At 38.2% G+C, this 17,332-nt stretch overlaps 2 protein-coding genes across 3 annotated transcripts; both read left to right on the top strand.

Annotated features, from left to right (window-relative positions):
- The first annotated feature begins 4,702 nt into the window (after positions 1-4,702).
- On the top strand, positions 4,703-14,394 carry gpr183a (G protein-coupled receptor 183a). Of its 2 annotated transcripts, XM_042426996.1 has the most exons (4): positions 4,703-4,862; positions 7,461-13,138; positions 13,847-13,896; positions 14,319-14,388. In XM_042426996.1, the coding sequence occupies exon 2, from the start codon at positions 7,484-7,486 to the stop codon at positions 8,603-8,605; it is 1,122 nt and encodes a 373-aa protein (XP_042282930.1). In that variant the 5' UTR covers positions 4,703-4,862; positions 7,461-7,483; the 3' UTR covers positions 8,606-13,138; positions 13,847-13,896; positions 14,319-14,388. The 2 variants fall into 2 exon arrangements, with proteins under 2 accessions (XP_042282930.1, XP_042282931.1); XM_042426997.1 differs by lacking the exon at positions 13,847-13,896 and having other exon boundaries at positions 14,319-14,394.
- On the top strand, positions 13,905-15,664 carry gpr18 (G protein-coupled receptor 18). The gene has a single exon (XM_042426998.1). It carries the CDS (start codon positions 14,284-14,286, stop codon positions 15,337-15,339), a length of 1,056 nt encoding a protein of 351 aa, XP_042282932.1. The 5' UTR covers positions 13,905-14,283; the 3' UTR covers positions 15,340-15,664.
- The last annotated feature ends 1,668 nt before the right edge of the window (positions 15,665-17,332 follow it).

Here is a 17,332-nt window from a genome sequence, read left to right as displayed (position 1 = left end):
TAATTTTGTAGCATGCATGCAACAATTCGTTCCCAAACAAAATAGTGATGTGGGAATATTCTGAAAAATAACAGAGTGAATGCTTTATCAGTCAGCATTTTTGCACATTCAAAAAAGTTTTTTATCTATCTAAACCACAGTAATGATTAACGTTAGGAAACGATGATTACATTTTTCCTGTGACACATTGCTGTCAAACACCAACATCCTCTTGAAATGTTTTTCAATCATTATTCATGAACCACCACTACAAATACCCTTGACATACCATATTTTAGGAACATATCTGTGAATATATGAACTTGATTCAGAATATGAACCTGGACCTTGAAACTTGAAACTACTATTTTTTTCCATTTGGGAAGGCAATTCAGAATTCTTGTTGAAATTATGCAATTTCATCTCATCAATAAGTTTCCAACAAGTCAAAGTTTATAAGAAGTGAGTTTGAAGCTTTAAAAACACTTAAATATTAAGTATTAAATGATAAGGCTGGTATTATATATATATATATATATATATATATATATATATATATATGTATTTCTTATTAATCCCATAAAAAGACCAAAAGTGAGTACTGTATGTTTCCATATTTATTCTTCTTCTTCTTAGGCCCTTTGCTCCAATCTTTCCATCTTTCAGTACTTTCCAATTTCCATACTGTTTCTATGGCATTCAGCTCCAAGCCCATTCATTCCCACTGGAGACATAAATCTCTAAAAATGGGTTGCACATTTTATACTCTAAACAGCTGAGTACTGCAGTTTAAAATGAAAGTTACTCAAACAGGAGTGAATGGGTAGTTTGTTGTGGATTGTTTTCTGCATATCAATACACGTTTGGTGCACTGGTACATATTTAAGGCAACAGGTCGGTGTATGTGAGATTGAGTCCAAATAAACTACAGCGATTATGTTTTGTTATAAAGGAACACATCAGTCAGTGCAGCTGTATGGTTGATTCTTACATCCAAGCAGCTCCAGGAGGGAATAAAGCCACAGGTATAATTATCATGTCTTTTCTCACATAGATGGTCGAAGGAGAAGTAGAGGAGAGGTGCAGACTGCGATGGGGGTCTTGAGGTGGGGCAGAGAAGGTTGTTGTTCAAAGAAGACACTAAAGACTATCTTCTCTCTCTGTGGTTTCTCTGAAGAAGGACATATTGGATTATTTGCCCCATGAAATAGGTCAGAAGAAAATAATAATAGGCTATTGGTAAAGCTAGACATAATACAGCCACAGTACATTCACTGTTAAGCAGTGTGAGTTCTTCTATGTGTGCTCTATGTGATTTGCAATTATTATTTACCTCATTGTATATTTGATCATTAACCACAGACCTGCAGACTATCTGTGTCGGCGACATGTAGTCATATGCTTGACTCATAACTGGGCACTGGGCGTATGCACAGTGATTGAGTAATAGAGCAAGTACCAAGCTATAACTTTTGTCTGCAGCACTGTTTTTTATTTATTTGGAGGGGAATTTTTTTTTCTGACAGAGCAGTTAAGATATTGCTGCCATCCTGTGACTTACTGAAGTTACAGCACAAGTCTTTTGTGTACTGTAAACAGGTTTCAAGTGCCAACCTGCAACCTATACTGCTCTACTTTACCCCAGCTGTGTAAGAGCTAAGCCTCAAAAGCTGCAGTACTTTGCAGCTGCCAGAAGAGAGCACTGTTCATCTGATATGTGGTGACAGGTTTTAGATGAAAATGCCTTAAAATGTTGTGCAAAGAGAAAAAAAAGGATATTTTTGCCCATGTGGTATTTTAAATTTACCTAACATAATTTAAAATTGTTTTAGGGCTTATTATTGGCAAAGAAATATAATGTAATAACCAAACAAATACGGTTTTGAACAAATTATTGTGGCATGGCACGCAAGCTGATAAGTGGAATAATAGTGACAGCATACTTATTGCAGAGTGTCTTGCTTGAACAGGAGCCTTTTTTCCAATTGATCAGCAGTAAAACGTCACTTCAGCCGTATGAACTCTGAGACAGACACCTGTAGTACCGTAATATTATGACAGATATACTCCAACACATTTAATTTCAGATGAACCAATGACTATTAGGTTAAAGTGCTAACTTTGATGTGTAAGGGTGATTTCCATGTGCTAGAATCAAAAGATTAAGTGAAGTGTTAACAGTAAATACAAGAAGCTATTTAATATATGATGGTTGTAAAAATGTAGAAGCACTCCAGTATACATGATTTATGTTTATGTACCTACTTTTTTTGGGGTATACACGGCCGTGAATTGAAAGTATTTTGTTTCAATAAATAATGTGAATTTTATTGTAATTCTCAGAATTTGTGGTTGGTTCATTCTGAGTCACGTTATTAAATTGTTAAAAATCAAGTGCTGTAAATGTTAAGGGCTCAAATGTCCGATCAGTTAGCAGTCTGGTGTGAATTTTATTAACCGCCAGTATTTTCTTTCCTAAGAAGTAAGAGAGGCAGCTGCAGAGGTTTCCTGTGAACCTGTCGCAATATGAGCTTAACCACGTGTTGGACAACAGTAGAGAGGCCTTTCATCACACTAGTAAGACGTCATTCATCACCATGTAGTGAATACTATTTCATATTATGTATGGTACCTACTGTACCCTGTAAATGCTTCCTTTTAACTGCACCCCTAAAAGATTTTGTACATACACAGGCTGGTGCTATTTTCAGTCTTGAAAAAGGTATTGAAAAAGATAATGTTTTCATTTTCTGCCACAGGAGCGTACATTTTCATCTTGGTTCCTCAAAGCAACAGCATTTCTGACATCCAAGGCAGCTGTGAAACACAGTTTTTAAAACTGGGAAATTTACAATTGCTGTAAAACTGTAGTCACAATATAAACTAAACTGGCCACTGTTAGGTTCAACCACCTCTCCTGACTCCTGACAGGCAACATATAAATCAGAGCATCAAATGAATGCTATAATAGATCCACAACCTTCTTCCATGACAGATCAAGTATACTACTGAATATTTCAACAGATACAACTCAAGAGGATTTCCTTCTTGACATTTCTCTCTCATAACTTCCTTATTATGTACAGGATGTGCAGAACATTGATTAGCATCAAAAGCTTGGTGAAATCGACCACTATCTCACAGTTTTTAGTCCCTGCACAGTTGTTTTCTTTTTTTATTATCACCATATCAGGATAATAACTGGTTGATATCTTCAACTGAAAATAAAAGAACAAGGTGTAAAAATATTGTGAGTGACTTTGGTATTCCCCACCATTGTCTTCTATGAATAGCCATGGCAGAACACTATGCCTGTTGTCTGTCAGCAATGGGTGGGATCTGGCTGTCTGAAGTGCAGTGAGTCAGACCCACAAGGCCAGACCATGAGGAAGTTAAAATGCTTCCTCTGCCTCACCGCCGGACTTGTTTTGAGCGAATGAAGGTTGTGGTGAATAAGAAAGGAGAATATTATTTTTGCATTCAAACCCACCCAATCATCAAGACAGTGCTTCACATATTGTGCCATTTTTCATGCTCCCTTCTCTTGCATGTGCCACCTAAGCTCATATCCTGTACATTAAAATGTGTTATAGTAGAACGCAGTACCCAGAAGGGAGGGAGTGATTCAAAGGTGTGAAAACCGCAGGATAACAGTTGGTACACAACATTGAAAGGTTCTTTTGTATAAGATCAAGGCTTTACCGCATTCATATGTCACATTTACATTGCCTCTGATCTTTCACTCCAAAGCACTGTTGTGTTTTTACAGTGGTGTGCTACTCCTACATCATAAACCATGTGTTTTATTTGGTGAGGCTTTCTGTTTTGGTGTAGCCTTAGTGATCTCTCACCCCAGGAAGTCATTGCTGGTTTTGGGCAGAAAAATGTTATCATATTTAATTTATTAGTAGTAATTAGTGATTAGTAATAATTAATTATTAATCACTAATCACTTGTAAAAAGTGCTTAATAATGATTCATTACTATATAGTATATCCTTTAAGGCAAGGCAAAGCAAGTGTATTTGTATAGCACATTTCAACAACAAGGCAATTCAAAGTGCTTTAAAAGAAATATTTGTTTGAAGTAAAATGAGACATTGATTTCCTTTTCTGACAGTCATTCTGAGCTCAAAACATCAAAACAAAGGTGAAAACTGGAGCAAAGGGGAAGTTTCTGTCACCCATTTGCATGATCTAAAGAGAAGTCAGTCAAAAACTGAAAGAGTCTGAGGTTGAAGTAGAAATTGTTAGATTGTAATGTAATTGTTGTTCAAAAAGCAACTTTGGCATTAGTAAAACAAGTTCATACAACCAGCTCGGTGTTTAATAAAAACAACAGCTTTTTGATGGCCTCATTTGTGCAGCTGAAGCCACATCCTCCCATGGGTACACACGTGGCTTGTCAGCTATATGAAAACTAGATTTTTCAATCCTGATATATGTCACATATGACTTAGACCCAAAAGTTTTATCAGTCACAAAGGTCTTATTAAATATTTCATACAACAGTTTTGCGTCACTTGACATTTTGTAACACTCTCTGGGTGCAATCAGTAGGTGTTTCAAAAGTGTGTGCTGAGAGATAGAAAGTCTGAGAGGTCCAGAGACAGAGATAAACACACGCACAGACAGAGAGAGAGAGAGAGAGAGAGAGAGAGAGAGAGAGGGAAACCTACGACAGGATATTTTGTCACTATGGTTACTGGCAGCAGATGCGGATCTTGATTTCTATATGTCATGCTGCTCTCATTCAGGGCAGAGTGGTTGTAGTGCTACCAGGACAACTTGCGTAACTGACATAGACTTGGCACAAGAAGAAGTCTTGTGGATCAATTTGACTTCTGGAGGCGTTAAATCTGAGAAAAATCATACATCATTGAGGTATGTTTCTTTTTCGTAGAGTGAAGCGTGAATCATTCTCAGTGACGTAGATAAGATATTGAAAGTGTATTTGGATGTATGTATATATGTGTATATATATATATATATATATATATATATATATATATATATAGGTATATATATGCGAGTGTGTGTGTCCTTTGACTCGTAGCAACAAGAAAACAGTTTGCAGTTTTGTTTGTAATGATGTAATGTAATGTAATGACTTGATTTGAGTTGTGGAAAATACCTTGTACTCCAGAGTCAAACATCTACCACATGGAAACATCTGAAACGTACTCTTGCACAAAGTGTGACAAAACATTGAATTTGAATGCCATTTTTCAGTGACAAGTCACCACACTTTTGCAAAATGTATCCTCTAGTTTAGAAATAATGAATGGTGGATCTTTTGAAATAACATTGGCAGTCTACTAAAGAAGTTCAGTGTTAAAAGTACATGTTCATAGCACAGCGAAAGCATTCAATCACAGTTACAACATCCATGAACAGCAGGAAACCACTTTCAAACTTTCAACAGTCTGACTCTTATTGGAAAGATAGAAAATATGTTTGTGACATAAAATACAGATTTTTTTATGAAAATATATGTACACCAGTTTTGGCCATTAGTAGTGATATGATGGGAACCACGACATGTCAGACATAAATGTGAGATGATTGGACTTTGGAACAGAGTTGTGAATATGCCTGAACAGCGGCTCACTAGAAGGAAAGACTGATTATTTTTTTATTTCCCAAAACAGATTAATGTGTAATATTCATGATGTCCATGAAAACTGTTCCTGATGTACAAAGATAGATGGTCTGTTGATGTTTGATACAAATTTCAAAAACATATTGTCTGATGAAAAGTGCAGAGCCTTATCTGAAGCAGAATTTATCTAATAGTCAAAGATCTTTGCGCGCACAGTTACGTTTAGGTACATTTCCATTAGCTATAGAAACGGGCAGAATTACTGCTCTCCCTGCAGAGAAAAGACTTTGAAAACTTGAGCTGTGTTTCAGGAAAGGAATCTTTTGTGTGGCTGATTTTATTTGTAGAAGTTGATAAAAGGACAAAGTTCTTTGTTTGCAATGTACTGTGAGTGGGATGTTTAGTTCTTGTTTCTGTTTGACAAATGTTTCACCACTGCAACTTTATTTTGGTGTCTTGTAAGTCCATGTGGGCTGGGCACTTGTAGGTGCATAACACAATAACTAACTAACTAACTAACTTAAATCATTTTAATAAGAAAGGCATTTGAATGAAGCCACATGTTTGCTCCATACAGAATGCCAGAAACACATTTCTCCACCGCGCCGTGAGCATATAGCTGTAGTTGGAGTGGGTTTTAGTTTTGGCTCAAATAATGTGACTTTCCCCCTGCCTACCATTCGAAGACAGACCACCCTTGGGAAGCTGACTTCCTCATATACAAGGCTGCCTCTCAACACCACGTTTTTTGCTGTGTGAGAGTAAGTGTGAACGTGTTGCAGCTGCATTCAAAATCACAGCTAAGCCCTGTTATTGTTCACAGACTTCCTTCATGTCACTTTTCGCTACAAAGAGCATGAACAAACAGCCACGTCCTATGAGTCAAACACACACATTAGTGGCTGAATGGGTAAATAATCTGTCTTTTTTTTTTTTTTATTGTCCTCTTCATGTATAAACAGGACTAAATTTTACTTAAAATTATTAACAGTGTCATGCAACCATGTTCAAATAATAAAGTATGTCTTGATATATCAAACTAGCGAATGAAAAGAGTTGAAAAGGTCCTTTAAGGTCCTTTACATTCTCTCTGATTTGTACCTTACTTGTGATGAAGTACTCATAATAGTTGTTGTCTTGAACTTAACTTCACCTTTTATTTTTAGAATTGTGCTTGTTCAAAACCTTGTGCAAAGGTAAAGGAAATTTGAAGAACTTGAAGTTAGAGGTTGTTTGCTTAGTAAGAACCACAAGGAGGCACCACACACCACAGAAACAATTTCAATTTGCCACAACATGTTGTGTCTCATTATGCATTTTTTGACAGTGAGATACTGATGATACATCCGCTGAGAGTTCATGTGCTTGAAACAGAAATTATTATTTTATGAGGGTAACAAATCAAATTCATGGATTCATTCAGCCTTCATGGGAGCCTTTGTTATATGTTGAAAGCATCAAAATAAAGGTTTTTTGTATTTATATTCTGTATATTTTACATTAAATATAATTTGTTACAATTCACAGAAAACTGGAATGGAAATGTCATGTATATTAATACAGAAATACCATAATTAGTGTGAATGAACACATACCAATAAACACTTCCAAGGAAACGTCCTTTTAGCCTTACAGGTAGTATGGAAAGCAGTAATGAGAACTACTATAACTTCTACTATAACTTCTTTGTGTTTCATTGTATCTTTTCAAATAGACATAACATGCCTGATTTTGTGTCCTTTATCTTAACTTGATTCACATTTTCTTGATTGCCTTTTTGGATCGGAGGAAAAAGAAAAAAAGAGGAAAGGAAAGAAAAAAGGCATGCATCAAAATGAATTTAACAAAAGCCTTAACACATTTTGTTTTCCCTTTTGCAGTTACTGGTTCCTAAATTATCAAGATGGATCATACCACTGTGCCTACCATTCTTCCCCTTCCATCCACCAGCAATGACTCTACCTGCGATACCTTATATGCCCACCGGGACTATGCCAAGGTCCTCATGCCTATTTTCTACTGCATTGTATTCTTTGTGGGGCTGTTCGGAAACTGCCTCGCCCTCCATGTCATCCGTCCCAATCTGAAGAAGATCAACTCCACCACCTTGTACTCACTCAACCTGGTCATTTCCGACATCCTCTTCACCCTCTCTCTTCCTGTGAGGATTGCCTACTACGCCTTGGGCTTCCACTGGCCTCTGGGTGAGGTGATATGTAAGATGTCAGGCCTCATCTTCTATATCAACACCTACGCAGGAGTCAATTTCATGACCTGCCTCAGTGTAGACCGTTTCATTGCTGTGGTCCTGCCGCTGCGCTATGCCCGATTCCGGAAGGTTAGTAATGTGCGCTACATTTGTGTTGGCGTGTGGGTGCTAGTCCTAGCACAGACACTCCCCCTGCTCGGCATGTCCATGACCAATAAGGAACCAGATGGCTTCATCACCTGTATGGAATACCCCAACTTTGAGAAAGTCGACCATATTGCCACTACTCTGATTGGCGCTGTCTTCATTGGTTATGTCATCCCTGTGATCACCATCCTGGTGTGTTACTCAGTCTTGTGCTCCAAACTCCATTCCACAGCCAAGAACAACCATTTGACCGAAAAGTCCGGTCGGAACCGCAAGGCCATCGGTGTAATCTGCTGTGTGTCCCTGGTGTTTGTCATCTGTTACAGCCCCTATCACATTGACATCCTGCAGTACATGATCCGCAAGCTGTCGTCGAGCCCTGATTGTGCTGACCTCACAGCCTTTCAGGTGTCGCTGCACATCACTGTGTGTCTGATGAACCTCAACTCTAGCTTGGATCCTTTTATCTATTTCTTTGCCTGTAAGGGCTACAAGAGGAAACTCATGAGGCTGCTGAAGCTGCAAGTCAGCATGTCCTTCTCCAGTGTAGGGAGGACTTCACCTGAAGGCTCTTCCAGGGATATTATTGATGGCAACAATATCCAACTCACCAACTCAACTGTAGGTACAACCAGTGAGAGACACTCAGAGAGGAGATCACACCGATAAGAGTAAAACTGAGGCACGAAAAGTTACACAAGATGAGAGATACTTTTATGTCTCAGTGCGCTTACATCGATCAAGCTCAGTCAATTTGTGTCTCAAATGGTTTTGAACATTGAAATGGACTCACTTACACCATCATGGACTCCAAGCAGCTACTCAGCATCTGGATCCATTCTGTAGGAATTCAGGTGTATTGGACCAGATCTGTTTACACAAGGGAAGGTTTATGAAATATCATCAACAGAATGACTGAGAAAAGGGAGAAGAGGGAAAATCCAGCACCTCTTGTGTTTATATATTTTCTAATTAATAATTAGTGAATTGGTCAAGAAAGCAGAGACTGTTGCAGCTAAGGAAAGAAAGCATGCTTGCCAGTAACCTGAGTGCTGGTGAGGTAGAGCCCAAAGCAGAGCAGTGGTGGAAGAAGACTGTCACTTGATAAAGAGCTGGAAAAGACATTATTAGACATCAACAAGTTGACATGAAGTCCTACCCACATTCAAATTACACTGCTGATTAGAAAAATAGTGAAAAAATAGTGAAAACTTAGTACATGTATGTGAAGAGTTATATTCCTAAAAGCAGTATACTCACTTGAAGGCAACAACCATTTGCAACCTCACATCTGAGCCCATCCTCACAGTGTTACTTTTATAACTGAGTTGTTAATCTACTCAGTAGATATGAGTTTCATTCCAAAATATCCTCAGCCTTTCTGCCTCAAGTTTCAGTACTCAGCTGCAATATCTCAGGATAATTGATAAACTGCACACTCATTATTGCAGCCTGCCTGCCAGCTGAAGTGGTTGGAGGGGCACCCCATATTTGTCTGCTTAGCATTTATTTCCTCACGATAAAAGTGGGTGTGGTTGATGATGTCATTTGTCAAAGCTTGTATTTTGAGCTGTTTTTTGAGTTCTACCAAAATATTAAATAGCATTGTCAATTTTGGTTTCAACGCAGTTAAGAAAGCAGTAATAACATATTTGCATGCTAAAATTAGGTGTCAATTCATTTTTTCAAAATGCTGGATCTGTTGACATATGGAATAGTTTCTGTTTGTACAAAGTAGCAGTTTCAATGTGTTTCATGTGGGATTTGTCTTTATGTTGGGTTTAGTTTCACTTACTGTGATACCACATGTATGATCAGCATACAGCAATTACCACACATACAACAGGTCACGTGGATAACAATCTTGGTTGAATGTCACTGTTGAATGCAAAACAGTGAGAGAACTCAACTCTGTTGATGTGTAGTATGATTATTTTTACTTTTCTACAAAAGAAGTCCTTTGACAGTGAAATGGTGTGGGGGTTGATTGGATAAGTGATAGGAGTCATATGATGTAGCAAAAGTATATCCTTGTGTTAGGCCCTGTGTTGTTCATCATTTCAATGTGAGTCAGTTCTACTGTCACCAGTATAGGAGCCACCAGAAATTCCATTATTCCAAATTAAATATGTAACATGCAAAAATACTAACAAAGTGATATTGACATTTAACATTTTTATATTAAATTATTTATTTCTACAATACATGCAGGGTAACTACTGTGCGGTTAAGGTGTGGTTAAGGTTAAGGACCATATTATGGTTATGGTAAATGGTTTAGGTATGGTTACCAACTAAGACACTTGGTTGGGGGTTAGACAGAGCTGTTATATGTGGTTACGGTTTTAAAAAACCAAAACGGAATAGTTCACTATGAACATAAATCCTGGGCTGGTGTAGTACCCCAGCCTAATTATCCACAGTATTAGTACAATATCAACAGATTAACAAACAAAATGAATCGTATGGTAAAACAGGTGACCCATCTACATAGAGCATGTGTGTTGTCTTTAAACTAAAAGGAAGGTGTGTGCTGATTCTCTGGTAATATTTCTTAAATAGCAGATGAATGAGAATGACGTCTCTTCTCCACATTGATGTCAAACACATCTTTATGCAGATGATATGGTTTTATTTGTTTTATTTGTTGCTGATCATGCTCATGCAATTCAAAATGCTCTTTTTCATATTCATACATCAATTGTCATAGAGTCATTTATTGACATGATACTACCATTATAATAAGGTTTGTTGGTCTATCTGAGAGATGAATGGACATTAATCATTTATTTAAAGCTGTTATCAGAAAAATTCTAACTTTGCTGCAATACTTGCATTGCACAACACTAGGGGAAGTAGAGCAAGCAAAACAGAAACAATTCTCATCTCAGCCATTCCTCATGTATCATCCCGTCCCTACACCCAGCAGGCCTCGACAACAGATGGCACAGAAACAAGATACAAGTGAAGATAAAGGAAAGCAAGACAAAGTACAGGAAAAGTTCCTCAGCGTACGTTTCATCATGTTGATTGCAAAGCTCACCAGCCAGCAAAGCAACTGCTAAGGCTCGAGCAAAACCACAAAGCAGAACATTTTCTCACAGTGAACAAAACACAATACGGTACTTCTTGATCTTAAGTTTCACTTTTACAATAAAACATATTTTTCCTAAAGCGCATTACCTTATCTGTTACATAACAGTCTATGACAATTGGGACAAAAAAAGTAACCAATTGTTGTGTTGTGATTGTTTTAAAGGAAGAAGTTAACACAATGTAGCTACACCTCTGAAACCTGGCAGATATAGTAGCATATAAACAGATAATTATGTAAATAATATAAATGTAATGTCCAGAAATTAATTAGAGTTAAATTCATTGAATAACGTTATCTGCATTTCTTTTGAGTTTCACTTTTGAATTAAAGCATCTAAGTTCAGTTACCAACTGTAGGAAGATATGGAGAGAGAGAAAAAGGACATAAAAAAAGAGGTACAGGTGGGGGGAAAGGAGACATAACACAGAACAATACATGAGATGATTACAAAGATACAATTCCATGCCATCATGTTCATAAAATGAAAAAAACTTAGTTTGGAAAAGCTTAAAATATGAATCCATTAATATAATAATATCATCTTACATAATAAGAAATGAAGTATCCTAAGAAGTATCCTAAGACAAAAAACCATCATGGGGCACAGACTGCTGTCTCTGCAAGTTTTGTAGTGATTATTTTCAGCCTCTAGAGGACAGTGTAGTCCAAGGTAAAGAGGTGATTGTAAAGGAAGTTAGATGGGCTGTACACCAAATATGAATATTGACAGACGCAACAGAAGATAATCAATTAATCTTTTATTTAAATATTGTTCTCTGTCAGTTAAATATAGTGCAAGAATGTCAGTGTGGAAATGATTTAATTGGCAGTTAAGGGAAGCTCAGTAAGACAGAACTTGATGCTGTCAGACCTGCAAGTATATATGCACATAGTATATATTTTATTTTACTGGTGAATAATAAAGTATTTATTATGGAGTGGAGGACTTACTGAAGCAACCACATGACAAGTAGAGAAAACATCACACAGACTGTTGTCATAACAACATATTGCAATGAACACAAAGTACCATCTGGTATGAGAGTTTTAAGACACATCGAGAGGACGAGCCGATAGATAATTATTTCCCAGGAATAAGAATGAGACAGAATGAGCAGACTCCATATGAACGCTGTACTGAAAATATAGCAAAAAAAAAAAAAAAAAAAATCATCAGCATCAAAGCGAACCAACTTTCAAAACTGCATTATCAAAACAAACATGACAAATCAATATGACCTTTTGTGGAGGTCAAGTGGACAGTGGAGTGCAGTCACAAGGCAAAAGAGGAAATGCAGGATATGGGAAAGTGTGATTTTTAGTTTCCATTTCATAAGAATTCTATAGTGGCAATGGAAAACACCGTATAGGAGATAAGGGGAAGAAGTTTTGATTGGACAATGTTCTTTGGGGCAAATGTCCTCCTAATTCATAGTTGTTACCAATTCACACACACATTAATCACACACATTAATCTGTATTCAATCCGGGTCCAGACTGACCTTGAGTGTTTCACCTGAGGTATGCGCTCTGCATCCATTAAGTCGGCGTGGTGTAAAACCATCTCACAGCATCAGCGTGAAGTGTCTATTACCGCCGTCTTATTTCCTGTTTATATGGCAACTGCCTCAACATCCTGTTTTTAATTACTTCTCTCCAGCAGCAGATGCTTCTCACAGCAACCTGCTGTGGATTACTCCCCTGAGAACTAATGTGCTGTGACAGACCCCACTTTTCCAATCAATAACTCGCCCTAAATCTGCCATCTCTCTGCCTGCCAAACACACTCCCACTTCTAATGGCACATCATTTTCTTTAAGGGGGTGTAATTGCAGACAGTGGAAAGCTGTAGCCCTTTGTGTTCCGACTACGTAGATACTGTAAAGGAATCTAAAGTACAGAAACTACTACCACACACAGTCAACACAGGAAGTGATGGGGGCTTTAGTCTGTGTTCAGTCTCGCCACCATTTCCAGCGCATTACCCTTTAAGAAAGCATTCACTTCCCCATTTTGGCTGTTAGACCAGAGTGCTCAGATAAATCGCTGTGCCGCTTCATAAACCTGTTGGCACAAGCTTGTCAACATGTTTGTGTGATTTCTGTGGTAAGTGCAGTCTTTTATTGTCCAGGCAAGGCTACCTGATCTCTTTGACTTTTAAGATGGAGAAAACAAGTCATTTTGGCAGAGTAGTGTTTTATAGGCTATTTGCTTTATGTGTGCTTTGGGGTAGTTTTGGTTTCAGTCACCTAATTTGCATTATTCTGTAGCTTTACAGTAATTGGTATTACTGGTATTGATCACAATCGAAATTCTCAAAATACACAGTGCAGTGGGTACACTGGAAAAAAATTATTACTTAAAAGTATTCAACACAGACGTCACATGATTTCTTATCAAGACACACCATCAGGGGGCAAGAAATATCACTTCCACTTCCATTTTGTACCTTTACCACAGATTACACAGATTGTCATTCTTTCTACAATGTAATTCATATGCTGCATATATTTACTATTTGTCTGCTTGTTTGTGTAATATTTAATTATGGAATGACACATCTAGACAGACAAGGTCCCTTCATCTTATTGTGTCTTTCATAGCGCAGCTGCGCAGCTTTTAAAAATAAGTATTCAAATGATCAAGCAGCAGGTTCTCCAAACTGTAACACAGGCATGTACATATTTAGAAGCAGCCTTTGATTATTTCAACTCCCGATTTTCTGTACAAAATCATTTTTCATGTCACATTCACCGTTTTATGGAGTTTTATCATTGTGCTTCTGTTGTTTTCATTTTTAATTTTTTTCTGTAGATTTCAAACTCGTGGACTAATGAGAGATTATTTCTACATAATGTTCAAAAGTAAGGTGCTTTATTTCCTCCTCAGATCTTTTGGGACTTCAAACTTAAAATCTGACAAACTATTTTAGTCAAAGTTGCGATCAAAGAACACATCTGTTTCCGCTTTTCTGTAGTATTTTTGTAACTGATAGCAGGTTATAGAATTACTCAGTTTAGATTTTATTAATTTTATATGTATTGCCTTCCACATAGACATCAAAATTCATTTTTTCTTATTAGGACCTTGCTAGAAACACATGACCTTTCAACATAAGTGAATTAATTGGACTTCAACTCAAATCATGAAAACAAATGGCCTATAAATAGCAAAAAATTACGATAAAGGAATTGTTTAATGATAACAAACACCAGTGCTATGTTAGGCCACATACTGTTACTCACTAAACAATGTTTTTTTTTCTGCTGAATTCTTTAAATTTCAGTATGAAGCTGGATCTAAACTCGTCTAACATGTCTGTGGTGTCTGCTGCTGTGAGGCCAGAGCAGGGCCCGGTGGAGTACCGCATGGCAAGCCTGATCTTCTACTGCTTCGTCTTCATCATAGGAGTCATAGTCAATCTCACTGCTTTATGGGTGTTTGCCCTCACCACCAAGAAGAGGAACTCAGTCACTGTCTACATGATAAACGTGGCGGTGGTCGACCTCACCTTCATCCTGCTGCTTCCTTTCAGGATGGTTTATCACCACCATGACTACTGGCCCTTTGGAGATCTTTTTTGCCGGATCAGTGCAGCTCTCACCATCTTCTACCCCTGCATGGCCCTGTGGCTGTTTGCTCTGATCAGTGCTGACCGCTACATGGCCATCGTCCAGCCAAAGCACGGCAAGGAGCTGAGGAATGTCCCCAAGGCCGTGGTGGCGAGTCTTGGGGTTTGGTTCATGACTCTGGGCAGCACTCTACCACTGCTCTTCCTTGACCACGACCCTGATCGCATCTCCAACTCCACCACCTGCGTCAAAATGCAAGACATCATCTACCTGCGCCATGACAACCTTGTCAACTTTGTGCGGCTCATCTTCTTCTTCCTGGTCCCCATATGTATAATGATTGGCTGCTATATTGTCATTATAGATAATCTGATCCACGGCCGCACCTCTAAACTCAAACCTAAAGTGAAGCAGAAGTCCATACGGATTATAATCACACTCATTATCCAGGTGTTGGTGTGTTTTGTGCCTTTCCATATCTGTTTAGTGCTACGTTTGCTAGGGAATGGAGAAGACGGGGGGTTTAGCACATGGGCAGTCTTCACCACATTTCTGATGAACCTGAGCACAGTCTTAGATATCATTCTGTACTACATCGTCTCCAAGCAGTTCCAGGACAGGGTGATGAGCGTGATTCTGTACAGGAACTATCTGCGAAGTGTGAGACGGAAGAGCAGGCACACACACACGGGCAGCGTCCGATCAATGAGCAACCTGACCAGCGCAATGATATGAAACAGCCATCATTTCCATGTCAAACAGCACGCCGATATGTACTGTGTACGCTTTGGAACAATGCAACACTGAATGCTTCACTGTGTACATGGTTCATTATCAAAAGGATCAAAACTAGCAATTAATTTCCAAGGTGTAATTTACACTCACAGTATGGGTGTGCTGCTGTTATGGCAAAAACATCTGTGTTCAGAGATGATTGACTCACCCATGAGACTTGAAATGTTTTCTGTGCATCTTTGCTCTGGCAGACAAAGCGAGAGTATCTGTGGCTCAGGTGTAACACATGTAGGCGAAAATAAAGCTCACAATCATTTAAAACATAGCCCACAGTATCTTGGTGATGTTATTATGTGTTAAACATCGCCTTCTCTCTACGTCAACCAAGAACTGTAAAGGGCCTGACATCCCCCACAGGGGCATATCTACAGGAAATGATGGTTGGTTGTTCAGGGTTGCAGGTTGGCGGCTGCACTATATTTGTAACCTGTGCTGCAACCAGTGTTGCATCATGACTGAGTAAATAGAACCATCAATGCTTCATGACGTCATGCATTTGATATGCAAAGAAACTAAGTTTGTTTGACTGTTGTCACTTCATCTTGTCATTTTTGTGGAGTGGAGGCTAAGCCTAACCACTTGATACAGGACATAATTAGAACTACATCCCAAGTGTCCTGAAAGTTGCTGTAAATTTAATGACCAGGTGATGGCAGCATGGCACAACTATATCCCATCCACCTGCCACAGCAAGAGAAACAGTGCTTTCTATAGTTTTAAGGTGGATGTGCAAGGTTTTTGTTTATGTGCTTATCATTTTCCTTTTTCTTTTTCTTTTTTTAATGCATTTTATAATATTTCATCTGGCTTTACAACAACAAATATTTTGGCTTTTATCCTGTGAAAAAGCTTTGATTCCATCTTCCCACACAGAAGTTGTTAACTACTGTCATTACTGCTTCCTCAACCAGCAATCAGACTTAAGTGTGTTTATGGTGCAATGCGAATTGTATTGATCAGATGTTAAATGATTCAGTCACTTTGGAGTGCATTTACAGTAACATCCTCAAGAGATGTCAGGGAGGCTATTCACTAGATTTAAAGCAACCTTAACGTTAAGAGAGAAAACCTATTTCTGCACTGGCTGGTACTTTCGTGTCAGGTCTCAGCTACGAGTGTAAGCATCACAATGTAAGATCCGCTATTTATCTTCAATTTATTCCACAAATGACAGACAAGTGATGAGTTAGAAGATGCCTTGTGTGTGACAGTTCTGTCTCTGGCAAGAGACCATTTAATTTAAACGAAGGAATAAAAACTCATGTTCGAATGTGACTGTTTTGATAGATGTCCTGCACAAACATCACCCCTACTAAGAATCGATTTGGTGTTGCCAATGCTAAAATAATCGAGTTAGTGTGTCTGTCACACCCACACAGTCTTAACCGGATTAGACAGTGAGTCAGTGTAGCTGAGTAACTATGTAGTGTCTCATGCAATTAGACAGTAAAGGCACTCTGTGGTGTAACCGCATGCATCACGGCAACTTTCTGAACTGGTCAGTCAATTGAAGACACAGAGCTAAATGAACTGTTTTTCACTGTGCATTTCCTTGAAGAGATTCTGATTAGTGTAATAAGTAAGTATGATACAATGATCAAATGCAATGAGAGTCCATATGGTGTTTGGTTGGTTTGTACAGTGGTTTGCACACTTTAGAATAAGGACACTGTGTTTAATAAGAAGGAGAAGACTACAAGAGTTCCATCTCACATGGAATTCTGGGAACTGCAGTTCATCACATGATGATGGGTTTATTGGTTAGTGGACTACATGTGGATTTATAACTGCAAGGTCAAAGGTCAAATGAAACATCAGAGGGTTGTCTATCTGTCCCACCTGTTAGACATCAAAGAAAAACCAGCCACGCTGCTCACAGCAACTGGCATTTAAAACAATTAAGTTTCCTGTCAAGTCCCTGTGATGAATTATC

Source organism: Thunnus maccoyii, chromosome 11 (genome assembly GCF_910596095.1).
Source record: "Thunnus maccoyii chromosome 11, fThuMac1.1, whole genome shotgun sequence".
Taxonomy (NCBI): Eukaryota; Metazoa; Chordata; class Actinopteri; order Scombriformes; family Scombridae; genus Thunnus; species Thunnus maccoyii.
This window is presented reverse-complemented; position numbering and strand designations above follow the sequence as displayed.